The following is a 14,104-nucleotide window of genomic DNA, read 5'->3' as shown; positions in this document are numbered from 1 at the left end:
GCCAAAGCAAATTACTCGATGTTTTCTCAAGGTAGTCGTTGGTTTTTTTTATCAGATGTATTTATAAAAACGCCTTCTCTTTCCAAAAATCGTAATTATGCAAAGTCACTTTACCGCATAACTATATAGGATTCAATTAAAAAAACTAAACAAAACTTCCTTGAGAATCACATTCGACATGACAGGGTTGCTTTGGCAACAACAAAGTATCGAGTGACGCCTCTTAACAAATATATACTCTTTGATTATGTTTCAACTTTTGCAATCTTTTGCCGTTCTTTTTCTCCCAATTTTCAAGTGCAATTATATATGTTTTGACTTTTCTTTCTTGTTCAACTGCATAGTGTACAAGTACAAGTGTGTTGACTTATCTGTCAAGCATTCTGACAGGCACTCGCTGGATTCGGAATGACAGCGAATTCAAAATGGATACCATTACCGAATGCGCCGAATGATTGAAAAATTGAAAAAGTCGATACGATTGGTAGTCAAAAATGTTGTCGTTGAGACCAAAAATGCGACTCTAGACCTGAGATTTCCATCAGGTGAGCGAGGCTGTTTGTAGTTTTGACGTTTATCGCTTAGTGAACACACTTGTATAGGTACACTATGTTCAACTGTAGATATAAGCTAAGTTGGCTGTGATTAATTTTCTACTATCGAATGTGACGGTCGCCAACATTGTAAATTTTACCAAGTAGCGCAACTAACAGCTGATCGGTGAAAATTCGCACATTCACACGCACAGTTCTCGACTCACTTTCAAAAACAAACTTTAGATTATTTAACTCAAATTTTAACGTGAGACAATCCTTACGAATTTATGTATATAGAATATATAAGGCGTTTTTGTTGTTATTAAAACGATAGTTTTATTTTTATTAAAGCTTTTTATGATTTTTTTTTTAACTTTGAAAAGACTCCGAATACCATTCTTTCATTATATGACATTCGACTGCCTAGTCCACTGCCTTCCACTCTATTCGCAACAAAACGTCTATTTAAGTTGCCAAACTATATAGTAAACAATGGTCGCCAATAAAATAATTTAGTTTTTAGTTTTCATACATTTAAAAAAGCAATATGGGAAATCCCCGATTATTAAAATCATACAAACAGACAAAATTGGTTAATTCGTTGTAGTTCTATAAATAGAACAAAAACAGCAACAAAACCAAAGTTTCTTTGAAAACCGCCGTACCAAGCATAGCTTTAACACATAATTGCATACGAAGTATGCAATGTGTAAAAGATTAAAATATGCAAAAAGAAGGCAATTGGGAAAAACTTTACAACAACTAAGGCATGACGTAGCTGAATGCGTTTATAACCATTTCAACTATCGTAGGAGTGCGAGTTCGACTCCCACTCCCGGAAGAAAAGGCTTTGAAGAGATTTACAAGGTATAATCGAAACAGCTGTCGCCTTGTCCGTCCTGATGTCACGTTGTTTAAATTTTTCCCAAATTATTAAATAAATTATAAAAAAAAATAATTTAAGGTACACTTACATTAAGCTCGAACCGTATTAGCAAAAAGGATAAATATATAAAATACGTCAGTCTGCTAATCGGTGAAAATAGCTGCTCTCTTAATCGCCTAAAGCCAAATTTGGTAAAAGTCTAGTTGAGGGGTCGACTGCTAATACGCTACCAAAAATGTCGAGAGAGCTGTCAGACGACGCGTCTTGATATCAGTATTAATAATCCGAAGGCGGAAAATAAAAATTTTAACTCGTTCAAAAGAAAAATTTTGCACATGAAAATCGATGGTAATAGTCTAGTCAAGGGGTCGACTGCTAATACGCTACCAAAAATATCGACTCGTTCAAAAGATATTAACGAAAAACCGAAAAAAGACCAGAGGGTACCTCCGAAACCGGGGGTCGGATCCATAGTATTTTTGTGCAGAATACCTTTCTGAGTTGGCGGCCTTCGGCCGCGCTTATAAAAAATAACCCTGGGCTACGCCATGCCAAGTCCGGGTGTGTGGTATAACCGTGGCTACCGCCACGGTGATGCACAATTTTTTTTGTGGGTACAAACACAACAACAACCACATAAAAATCGCCAACTTCAACTGCAAATATCTCCGGACATAGATAAAATGTTTCTTTTCCGCCATCGGATTATTGTTCTCGAGATTAATACGCGTCTTTTGACACCTCTCTCGATATTTTTGGTAGCGTATTAGCAGTCGACCCCTCAACTAGACTATTACCAAATCGATAAATTCAACTGCAAATATATCCGAACAGAGATAAAAGTTTTCTTTTCCGCCTTCGGATTATTGTTCTCGAGGTTAATACGCAACTTTTGATACCTCTCTCGATATCTTTGGACGCGTATTAGCAGTCGATCCATCAACTAGACTTTTACAATTTAGCGCCGCCCAACGCCGCCAATGCAGAAAGGTGTTATGCGCAAAAATACTATGGATCCCACCCCCGGTTTAGGTGGGATCCGCAGGTCATTTTTCGGTTTTTTGGAAATATCTTTTCACAGAAATAAAATTCTTAATTTCCGCTCGGATTCGTTATCCTGGGTCCATAGCGCGTCTTTTGACACCTCTCCCGATATTTTTGGACGAGTTTTAGCAGTTGTACCCTAAAGAAAACAACTACCGCGCGGCCGGTGTGGGTAAACTTTGGTCCTCTCCCGATATTTTTGGACGAGTTTTAGCAGTTGTACCATAAAGAAAACAACTACCGCGCGGCCGGTGTGGGTAACCTTTGGTCACAATGACAAAGTTTCCATCGCCTTTGGCGATAAAGTGCTGTCGTATTCGAAAAAATGCGCGAGCACTTTCTGCCGTCAATATGGAATGCATTCTACGTTCGACAAAGATAGACGGAGGGCCAACAGACACGCACATTAACATAGATTCAGCGCGTCACCAATTACCATCACCGCCAGAGAGGTTGAAGATGCCATTGGTCACACTAAACCATCCAAAGCAGGGAGCCCAGACGGCATAGCCATGCCGATGCTTAAAAGCCTAGGGAAAGAGGGTTTCAAATACTTAGCATATGTCTTCAACCTGTCTCTTTCCACCTTTGTCATACCCGAAAAATGGAAAATGGCCAAGGTGGTCCCGCTACTAAAGCCTGGGAAACCAGTTAAAATAGGAGAGTCGTATCGTCCGATATCTCTCCTATCGCCCAGTAGCACAGACGCTTGAAGCCATTTTGCTCTCCTACTTTCAAGCAAATTTGCAGCTAGCCTCCATCAGCATGGCTTCAGAAAACTCCATAGCACCACCACCGCGATAAATGCCATCAGCACCCAAATAAATTGCGGTTTAAATCAAAACCCCCACCATAGAACAGTATTCGTAACGCTAGACCTATCAAAAGCTTTTAATACGGTCAACCATGGCACGTTACTGCAAGACTTGGAAGGGTCTACCCTTCCCCCATGTCTTAAAAGGTGGACCGCAAATTATCTGGGTGGTCGGCAGGCATCGGTGCAATTTAGAAACGAAACATCAAAACCAAGAAGAATTAAACAAGGGGTGCCACAGGGTGGTGTCCTATCCCCTCTTTTGTTTAATTTCTACATATCTAAGCTACCTTCACCACCAGAAGGAGCCACTATCGTTTCATACGCCGATGACTGCACAATAATGGCCACAGGCCCAGGCCCACAGATCGATGAGCTCTCAAACAGAATAAACGGCTACCTCCCTGATCTCTCCAGTTGTTTCGCCTCGCGAAACCTGGCATTATCACCGACTAAATCTTCCGCGGCTTTATTTACAACATGGACGTCCCAAATGTCGACCATTTTGAACATCCACGTCGATGGCTTTACGCTACCGACTGTCCTACACCCCAAAATCTTGGGTGTGACGTTTGATCAGGATCTACATTTTTGTGAGCACGAAGCCAAAATTGTCCCGAAAATCCAGAGCCGTAATAAAATCCTCAAATCCCTTGCTGAAAGTACCTGGGGAAAAGATAAAGAAACGCTCATTATTACATACAAAGCAATTGGTCAGCCGTTTACGTGCTACGCGTCACCCATATGGTCGCCAAGCCTAAAAATTACCCACTGGAAGAAGCTACAGACCTGCCAAAATACTGCTCCCAGAATCGGCACGGGCTACCTTCTTATATCCCCAGAACACCATATACATAATGAGGCGAGAATACTCCCCATCAGGGAGAGAAATGAGATGCTAACCAAACAGTTCCTGTTGATTAGCCAGAAACCTGGGCATCCAAACAGACATCTGATTGATGAGCCAACACCGCCTAGGGGCTCAAGGAGTCATCTCCGTGAGCATTTTGAGGAAATACGGCACCTGAGAACCCAGCCGTATGAAGCAAAAAAAAAAAACACAAGCAGGTCCTTGGTGAACTCCACAAACAGGCGCCGGACCTTTATGTCAGGAATTGCCCGGTGAATCCAGTACTCAAAGAAAAGTATCCAAAACTTATGGAAGAGGCACGCATACTCCCAAGGGAAACGCGTGTCACTCTTGCTCAACTTCGTTCTGGATACTGTAACAGGTTAAACTCTTACTTATCCAGAATCAACCCCGACATACAAAATGTATGCCCCGCTTGCAATGTGTCTCCACATGACACCAACCATCTCCTTAATTGTAATGTGGAACCAACGCCTCTAAAACCCCTTTCATTATGGTCAACCCCTATAGAAAGAGCAAGTTTCCTTGGACTCCCGTCAGAGGATATTGATGACAATTTGTGATCGGTCGCGGCTGTTAGGTGGGGCGAAGTACTGCTACAACAACAACAACAACCGCGCGGCCGAAGGCCGCCAATTCAGAAAGGTGTTCTACGCAAAAATACTATGGATCCCACCCTCGGTTTCGGAAGGACCCACGGGTTATTTTTCGGTTTTTCGTTAATATCTTCTGAACGAGTTAAAATTTTTATTTTCCGCCTTCGAAATATTAATACTGATGTCAAGACGCGTCTTTTGGCACCTCTCTCGATATTATTGGACGCGTATTAGCAGTCGAGCCCTCAACTAGACTTTTACCCCAAATTTTTTAGATTGGGTAGACGATATTGAAATAAGATGAGTGACAATTGAGTCCATTGTAAATTTTACCAAGTAGCGCAACTAACAGCTGATCGGTGAAAATTCGCACATTCACACACACAGTTCTCGACTCAGTTTCAAAACAAAATTTTAGATTATTTAATTCAAATTTTAAAGTGAGATAATCCTTACAAATTTATGTATACAGAATATATATGGCGTTTTTGTTGTTATTAAAACAATAGTTTTATTTATATTAAAGCTTTTATCATTTTTTTTTTAACTTTGAAAAATCTCCGAACACCATTCCTTCATTATATGACATTCGACTGCCTAGTCCACTGCCTTCCACTCTATTCGCAACATAACCTCTACTTAAGCTGCCAAACTATATAGTAAACAATGATTGAGTCACTCAAATTCTGCAACGAATTCAGCAAGGCGAATTCATTACAGGTGGTGTTATCCAATCAGCTGATTGCTTCTTCTTGATAATTTTCCATACAGCGCCTTGTACTACAACATGTCAGTTAATCGAAATCAATGAAAATTTTCTTATGACTTGACATTCTTCCGCACAGCGAATTGGTTGAATTCGCTTTGCCACCACCTAGTATAGATTCGCCTTGGAATTCAGCTCGACCAATTGGCGCGGGGCGAATTCCCATAAAAACTAGCGGCAAAATATAAAAATTTGGGAGAAAAGAAGTCAGCGATGCCCCGGCGAAAAACCGTCGTCTCTTATATATTTATCCTCTTTGATTTGGTATTAGAATTTCCGATTGTGGGTAAAATAAATTTATTTTTTTATTTATTCAATAGATAAAATTGCAATATAAAAAATAATGAATAATAATAATAATAATACGGAATAATACCCTCTAAAGCCCGCCCGACCGGCGCGAGGGGCGCATCCGCATGACGCACGGATTTGTTTTTGCCGAGTTGTTGATAGGCGGAGGTTTTTGTTAAGCGTCGAGATCTAAAAATGCTCAGCTACAGAATAAAAATCATCAGCTGAGTACTATATATAACAGTTAGAAATTATATAGCTATACAGCCATAGCAGCAAAGGCCTTAGGCTAACCGGGGAAAATAAATATATGCATCTATCAAAAGATATTCACAAAAACCAAAAGAATGACCCTTAAATATTCGGAAACCCGTGGGTGGGCAGGATGTTAATGAGAATTTTAAGCACAGTAATAGGTAATTCATAGCTGGAGGTCAAAAAATCGAAGTATCTGAAAGAAAACGCTGTGGAAGAAACCGCTATTGCTGGTCAGACATTTTCGGCAATAATCAGTATTCTTAAAGGGCGAATTAATGGTGACTTATAACCATATAACCATAACCAGATAAAACAGCTGATCTAACCTACCTTATGGAAATCAATGTAATCGATTAATGGTGCCATACCATAACGCTAACGCCATAACCATACCATAAGTGTGAATTAAACTTCCTTAAGGGCGAATTAATGGTGATTTATAACCATAAAGCCATAACCAGATAAATCAGCTGATCGAACCTACCTTATGAAAAGGAATGTAATCGATTAAAGCCGGAGTCATTGGTGCCGTATGTCGTATCGCTGTATCCGTATCCCTAACGTAATCAGCTGTTTATCGTTACGACGGAAACCAAACCCCAATTGGTTGGCTACGATACGGTTACGACTTTAGCGGCACCAATAATCGATTGCATTGATTCTCATAAGGTTGGCCGAATCAGCTGTTATAAGGTTACCGATACGGTTACCGATAAAGCACCAATGTCTCCAGCTTAATAGTGCCATACCATAACGCTAACGCCATAGCCAATCAATTGTTCTTGGTTTCTCGCCATATCCATAACCTAAAAATATTTGAGTTGGTGAATTTAATAAATTTTTTTAGATTTTCTTCATTGTTTTGGATACGTTATGGCTAAAATACTTATTTTTTGTGGAATATGTTTGTAATTTTTTGCGTTTTCATCATTTTTATGAAATTTTCACGATTTTTAGGTTAAGGCACCATTAATCGATCACATTGAGATGGTTATGGATATGGGTATGGTTACGACTATGGCGTTAGGGTTAAGGAAGTTTAATTTGGCTTTTATTAACTCTAACGCCATAGTCGTAACCATACCGATATCCATAACCATCTCCAATGTGATCGATTAATGGTGCCTTAACCTAAAAGTCGTGAAAATTTCTTAAAAATTACGAAAACGCAAAAAATTAAAAACATATTCCACAAAAAATAAGTCTCTTAGTCATAACGTATCCAAAACAATAAATAAAATCTACAAAAAGTTATTAAATTCACCAACTCAAATATTTTTAGGTTATGGATATGGCGAGAAACCAAAAACCAATTGGTTGGCTATGGTATGGTTATGGCGTTCGCGTTATGGTATGGCACCATAAATCGATTACATTCATTTCCCTAAGGTAGGTTCGATCAGCTGTTTTATCTGTTAATGGCTTTATGGTTATAAGTCACCATTAATTTTCCCTATAGCCAACCAATTGGTTTCTTGCCATATACATAACCTAAAAATATTTGAGTTGGTGCATTAAATAACTTTTTATAGATTTTATTCATTGTTTTGGATACGTTATGAATAAGAGACTAATTTTTTGTGGAATATGTTTGTAATTTTTTGCGTTTTCTTCTTTTTATGAAATTTTCACGATTTTTAGGTTAATGCACCATTGGAGATTGTTATGGGTATGAATATGGTTACGACTATGGCGTTAGTGTTAAAGGGCCAATTAAGTTTCCTTAACCCTAACGCCATAGTCGTAACCATACCCATATCCATAACCATCTGCAATGTGATCGATTAATGGTGCCTTAACCTAAAAGTCATAAAAATGTCATAAAATTGAAGAAAACGCAAAAAATTTCAAACATATACCACAAAAAATAAGTATCTTAGTCAAAACGTATCCAAAACAATAAATAAATAAACAAAAATTAATAAATTCACCAACACAAATATTTTTAGGTTATAGATATGGCGAAAAACCAAAAACCAATTGGTTGGCTATGGTATGGTTATGGCGTTCGCGTTATGGTATGGCACCATAAATCGATTACATTCATTTCCCTAAGGTAGGTTCGATCAGCTGTTTTATCTGTTAATGGCTTTATGGTTATAAGTCACCATTAATTTTCCCTATAGCCAACCAATTGGTTTCTTGCCATATACATAACCTAAAAATATTTGAGTTGGTGCATTTAATAACTTTTTATAGATTTTATTCATTGTTTTGGATACGTTATGACTAAGAGACTTATTTTTTGTGGAATATGTTTGTAATTTTTTGCGTTTTCTTCTTTTTATAAAATTTTCACGATTTTTAGGTTAATGCACCATTGGAGATCGTTATGGGTATGAATATGGTTACGACTATGGCGTTAGTGTTAAAGGGCCAATTAAGTTTCCTTAACCCTAACGCCATAGTCGTAACCATACCCATATCCATAACCATCTGCAATGTGATCGATTAATGGTGCCTTAACCTAAAAGTCATAAAAATGTCATAAAATTGAAGAAAACGCAAAAAATTACAAACATATACCACAAAAAATAAGTATCTTAGTCAAAACGTATCCAAAACAATAAATAAATAAACAAAAATTAATAAATTCACCAACACAAATATTTTTAGGTTATAGATATGGCGAAAAACCAAAAACCAATTGGTTGGCTATGATATGGTTATGGCTTTAACGTTATGGTATGGCACCATTAATCGATTACATTTATTTGCATAAGGTAGGTTCGATCAGCTGTTTTATCTGGGTATGACTTTATGGTTATAAGTCACTATTAATTCGCCCTTTATGGTATTGCCCCATTAATCAATTACATTGATTTCCATAAGGTAGGTTCGATCAGCTGTTCCTGGTTTTATGGTTATAAGACACCATTAATTGGCCCTTTAGCTTAAAGACGCAGTTTTTGCAGCTCTACACATCTGAACCACACTAAACTTCGCTCCACTTTTTCTTTCCGGTGTAGTATTTGTCAAGTGTGCTTGTTCTCGATTTTGAGCTAAAGCCAAATTTTTAATAAATATCATTTTTTGGCGACTTGCACTAATTTTAATTATTTAAATACTTAACCATGTCTACAAAAGCTGAACTCGCTTGCGTGTATGCTGCTCTCATCCTGGTTGATGATGATGTTTCCATTACTGTAAGTGACAGCCGGCTATAGTGATCAGAAATTTTGTGAAAAATAAATCTGTAAATATTTCCACAATCAAGCAGATTTGTTTTCCCAATTACTTGCTGTACACTTTGGTATTTAAGTTTTATTTTATTTCTTATACTTATGTTTGTGTTTTATTGCAGGGCGAAAAACTTTCCACCATTCTGAAGGCCGCGAATGTTGAAGTCGAACCTTACTGGCCGGGTTTGTTCGCCAAAGCATTGGAAGGTATCAATGTTAAGGATTTGATAACTAATATTGGATCCGGTGTAGGTGCTGCTGCCCCAGCTGGTGGTGCTGCCCCTGCCGGCGGAGACGCTGCTCCCGCTGAGGCTAAGAAGGAAGAAAAGAAGAAAGAAGAGGAACCAGAGGAGTCTGATGATGACATGGGCTTCGGTCTGTTCGATTAAGTCTTAAAGGTTTTTTTTTAGTATTTATTAAAACTTTTGATGTGTCCTTTTGATGAAGTTGAAGTAAAAGTACTTGTATACTACGTATACAAAACAAAACTGCTTTTTCAATGTTTGTTTATTATTATATTCTACATATTTCTTTCCTTGCAAAAGTAATTGTTTGTGTGATAACATCCGTTGGAATTGCCGTTAATCTCATTAAAAAGTCAGAGGTGTCAAAAGACGCGTATTGACTTCGACAACAATCCGAAGGCGGAAAGGAAACATTGTATCTGTCCAGAGGCAGTTGAAGTTGACAATTTGCATATGGTTGTAGTGTTGTGCCACTGAAAAAAATATTGTTAAAAGGATTTTGCACGGATTTAATTTTGATTGATTCACCCCATTGGACCAGTAATTTTTATAAGCGTGGCCGAAGGCCACCAACCCGAAGAGTTCTGCGCAAAAATACTATGAATCCCACCTTCAGTTTCGGAGGAACCACGGGTAATTTTTCGCTTTTTCGTTAATATCTTTCGAACTAGCAAACATTTTTATTTATTAATATTGATGTCAAGACGCGTCGTTTGGCACCTCTCCCAATATATTTGGACGCGTATTAGCATTTGACTCTTGTTCTAGATTGCAGCATTTTCCAGTATGTGTTTTTAGGATCAGGCGACCAAACTGGTGATGCGTATCTCATGAGCGGCCGGCCATTTGCTTTGTACGCGTTTATCAACGTTTCTTAAAATTTTTCCTACGTGATGTCTGCTTGAGATTTTGTTGCGGCTTTGTACTGTAACGAAATTTGAGGGATTCTGATTATTATACACTTGCTAGTGTTCGGATCGCTGAACTGTCGAATAAATAACTGCAATGTTCAGTATTGCAAAATGGTCTTTATTTAGACAACTTTGGGAGTAGTAGTTCACAATTATACTCGCAGCTATTAGTGTGTTTAAATAAAACCGATTAGTTAGTCCTCAGCTTGCGCTGCTTTTATACTCTGTTGCCTCGTTCGCATATTTCTGCTAAGGTCTAGACGTTTCACCTTCTAGAACAGTTGTATCTCATACCTGGGGGTCAATTCACGTTCTATGAAGGGATGATGTGAAAAAAAATCATGCTCGCTGAGAGATACATTTTTTCATTTTATGACATCATTTTTTCATATTAGGCGATTCGTGTTCTTTTCAATACTCGTTGTGAAAATATAATCAGACCAATTCTAAATATTCTCGCGGATTTTTTTATTCCCACGGAAAAATTCTTCAACATTGTAAATTTTACCAAGTAGCGCAACTAACAGCTGATCGGTGAAAATTCGCACATTCACACGCACAGTTCTCGACTCAGTTTCAAAACAAAACTTTAGATTATTTAATTCTAATTTTCAAGTAAGATAATACTTACAAATTTATGTATACAGAATATATATGGCATTTTTGTTGTTATTAAAACAATATTTTTATTTATATTAAAGCTTTTATCATTTTTTTTTTTAACTTTGAAAAATCTCCGAACACCATTCCTTCATTATATGACATTCGACTGCCTAGTCCACTGCCTTCCACTCTATTCGCAACATAACCTCTACTTAAGCTGCCAAACTATATAGTAAACAATGATTGAGTCACTCAAATTCTGCAACGAATTCAGCAAGGCGAATTCATTACAGGTGGTGTTATCCAATCAGCTGATTGCTTCTTCTTGATAATTTTCCATACAGCGCCTTGTACTACAACATGTCAGTTAATCGAAATCAATGAAAATTTTCTTATGACTTGACATTCTTCCGCACAGCGAATTGGTTGAATTCGCTTTGCCACCACCTAGTATAGATTCGCCTTGGAATTCAGCTCGACCAATTGGCGCGGGGCGAATTCCCATAAAAACTAGCGGCAAAATATAAAAATTTGGGAGAAAAGAAGTCAGCGATGCCCCGGCGAAAAACCGTCGTCTCTTATATATTTATCCTCTTTGATTTGGTATTAGAATTTCCGATTGTGGGTAAAATAAATTTATTTTTTTATTTATTCAATAGATAAAATTGCAATATAAAAAATAATGAATAATAATAATAATAATACGGAATAATACCCTCTAAAGCCCGCCCGACCGGCGCGAGGGGCGCATCCGCATGACGCACGGATTTGTTTTTGCCGAGTTGTTGATAGGCGGAGGTTTTTGTTAAGCGTCGAGATCTAAAAATGCTCAGCTACAGAATAAAAATCATCAGCTGAGTACTATATATAACAGTTAGAAATTATATAGCTATACAGCCATAGCAGCAAAGGCCTTAGGCTAACCGGGGAAAATAAATATATGCATCTATCAAAAGATATTCACAAAAACCAAAAGAATGACCCTTAAATATTCGGAAACCCGTGGGTGGGCAGGATGTTAATGAGAATTTTAAGCACAGTAATAGGTAATTCATAGCTGGAGGTCAAAAAATCGAAGTATCTGAAAGAAAACGCTGTGGAAGAAACCGCTATTGCTGGTCAGACATTTTCGGCAATAATCAGTATTCTTAAAGGGCGAATTAATGGTGACTTATAACCATATAACCATAACCAGATAAAACAGCTGATCTAACCTACCTTATGGAAATCAATGTAATCGATTAATGGTGCCATACCATAACGCTAACGCCATAACCATACCATAAGTGTGAATTAAACTTCCTTAAGGGCGAATTAATGGTGATTTATAACCATAAAGCCATAACCAGATAAATCAGCTGATCGAACCTACCTTATGAAAAGGAATGTAATCGATTAAAGCCGGAGTCATTGGTGCCGTATGTCGTATCGCTGTATCCGTATCCCTAACGTAATCAGCTGTTTATCGTTACGACGGAAACCAAACCCCAATTGGTTGGCTACGATACGGTTACGACTTTAGCGGCACCAATAATCGATTGCATTGATTCTCATAAGGTTGGCCGAATCAGCTGTTATAAGGTTACCGATACGGTTACCGATAAAGCACCAATGTCTCCAGCTTAATAGTGCCATACCATAACGCTAACGCCATAGCCAATCAATTGTTCTTGGTTTCTCGCCATATCCATAACCTAAAAATATTTGAGTTGGTGAATTTAATAAATTTTTTTAGATTTTCTTCATTGTTTTGGATACGTTATGGCTAAAATACTTATTTTTTGTGGAATATGTTTGTAATTTTTTGCGTTTTCATCATTTTTATGAAATTTTCACGATTTTTAGGTTAAGGCACCATTAATCGATCACATTGAGATGGTTATGGATATGGGTATGGTTACGACTATGGCGTTAGGGTTAAGGAAGTTTAATTTGGCTTTTATTAACTCTAACGCCATAGTCGTAACCATACCGATATCCATAACCATCTCCAATGTGATCGATTAATGGTGCCTTAACCTAAAAGTCGTGAAAATTTCTTAAAAATTACGAAAACGCAAAAAATTAAAAACATATTCCACAAAAAATAAGTCTCTTAGTCATAACGTATCCAAAACAATAAATAAAATCTACAAAAAGTTATTAAATTCACCAACTCAAATATTTTTAGGTTATGGATATGGCGAGAAACCAAAAACCAATTGGTTGGCTATGGTATGGTTATGGCGTTCGCGTTATGGTATGGCACCATAAATCGATTACATTCATTTCCCTAAGGTAGGTTCGATCAGCTGTTTTATCTGTTAATGGCTTTATGGTTATAAGTCACCATTAATTTTCCCTATAGCCAACCAATTGGTTTCTTGCCATATACATAACCTAAAAATATTTGAGTTGGTGCATTAAATAACTTTTTATAGATTTTATTCATTGTTTTGGATACGTTATGAATAAGAGACTAATTTTTTGTGGAATATGTTTGTAATTTTTTGCGTTTTCTTCTTTTTATGAAATTTTCACGATTTTTAGGTTAATGCACCATTGGAGATTGTTATGGGTATGAATATGGTTACGACTATGGCGTTAGTGTTAAAGGGCCAATTAAGTTTCCTTAACCCTAACGCCATAGTCGTAACCATACCCATATCCATAACCATCTGCAATGTGATCGATTAATGGTGCCTTAACCTAAAAGTCATAAAAATGTCATAAAATTGAAGAAAACGCAAAAAATTTCAAACATATACCACAAAAAATAAGTATCTTAGTCAAAACGTATCCAAAACAATAAATAAATAAACAAAAATTAATAAATTCACCAACACAAATATTTTTAGGTTATAGATATGGCGAAAAACCAAAAACCAATTGGTTGGCTATGGTATGGTTATGGCGTTCGCGTTATGGTATGGCACCATAAATCGATTACATTCATTTCCCTAAGGTAGGTTCGATCAGCTGTTTTATCTGTTAATGGCTTTATGGTTATAAGTCACCATTAATTTTCCCTATAGCCAACCAATTGGTTTCTTGCCATATACATAACCTAAAAATATTTGAGTTGGTGCATTTAATAACTTTTTATAGATTTTATTCATTGT

General features: G+C 37.3%; 1 protein-coding gene and 1 long non-coding RNA gene across 3 annotated transcripts; one reads left to right on the top strand and one right to left on the bottom strand.

Moving 5' to 3' along the window:
- Positions 1-9,011: 9,011 nt before the first annotated feature.
- On the top strand, positions 9,012-9,732 carry LOC137250303 (large ribosomal subunit protein P1). The gene is made up of 2 exons (XM_067782864.1): positions 9,012-9,208; positions 9,367-9,732. Exons 1-2 carry the CDS (start codon positions 9,137-9,139, stop codon positions 9,631-9,633), a joined length of 339 nt encoding a protein of 112 aa, XP_067638965.1. The 5' UTR covers positions 9,012-9,136; the 3' UTR covers positions 9,634-9,732.
- A 1-nt stretch (position 9,733) lies between these two features.
- On the bottom strand, positions 9,734-11,336 carry LOC137250304 (uncharacterized). 2 transcript variants are annotated; one of them, XR_010952898.1, is made up of 3 exons: positions 10,695-10,918; positions 10,018-10,414; positions 9,734-9,962 (listed from the first exon to the last, which is right to left on the bottom strand). It is a non-coding gene; the product is annotated as an uncharacterized lncRNA (long non-coding RNA). The 2 variants fall into 2 exon arrangements; XR_010952897.1 differs by having other exon boundaries at positions 10,018-11,336.
- Positions 11,337-14,104: the final 2,768 nt, after the last annotated feature.

The sequence above is a fragment of the Eurosta solidaginis genome, chromosome 4, assembly GCF_040869045.1.
Source record: "Eurosta solidaginis isolate ZX-2024a chromosome 4, ASM4086904v1, whole genome shotgun sequence".
NCBI classification, from domain to species: domain Eukaryota; kingdom Metazoa; phylum Arthropoda; class Insecta; order Diptera; family Tephritidae; genus Eurosta; species Eurosta solidaginis.
This window is presented reverse-complemented; position numbering and strand designations above follow the sequence as displayed.

Bases quoted from the DNA above. Each gene is read 5' to 3' on its own strand.
- LOC137250303 (XM_067782864.1), top strand. From the start codon at position 9,137: ATGTCTACAAAAGCTGAACTCGCTTGCGTGTATGCTGCTCTCATCCTG. The intron at 9,209-9,366 runs GTAAGTGACAGC...GTTTTATTGCAG, and splicing joins ATGATGATGTTTCCATTACT to GGCGAAAAACTTTCCACCAT.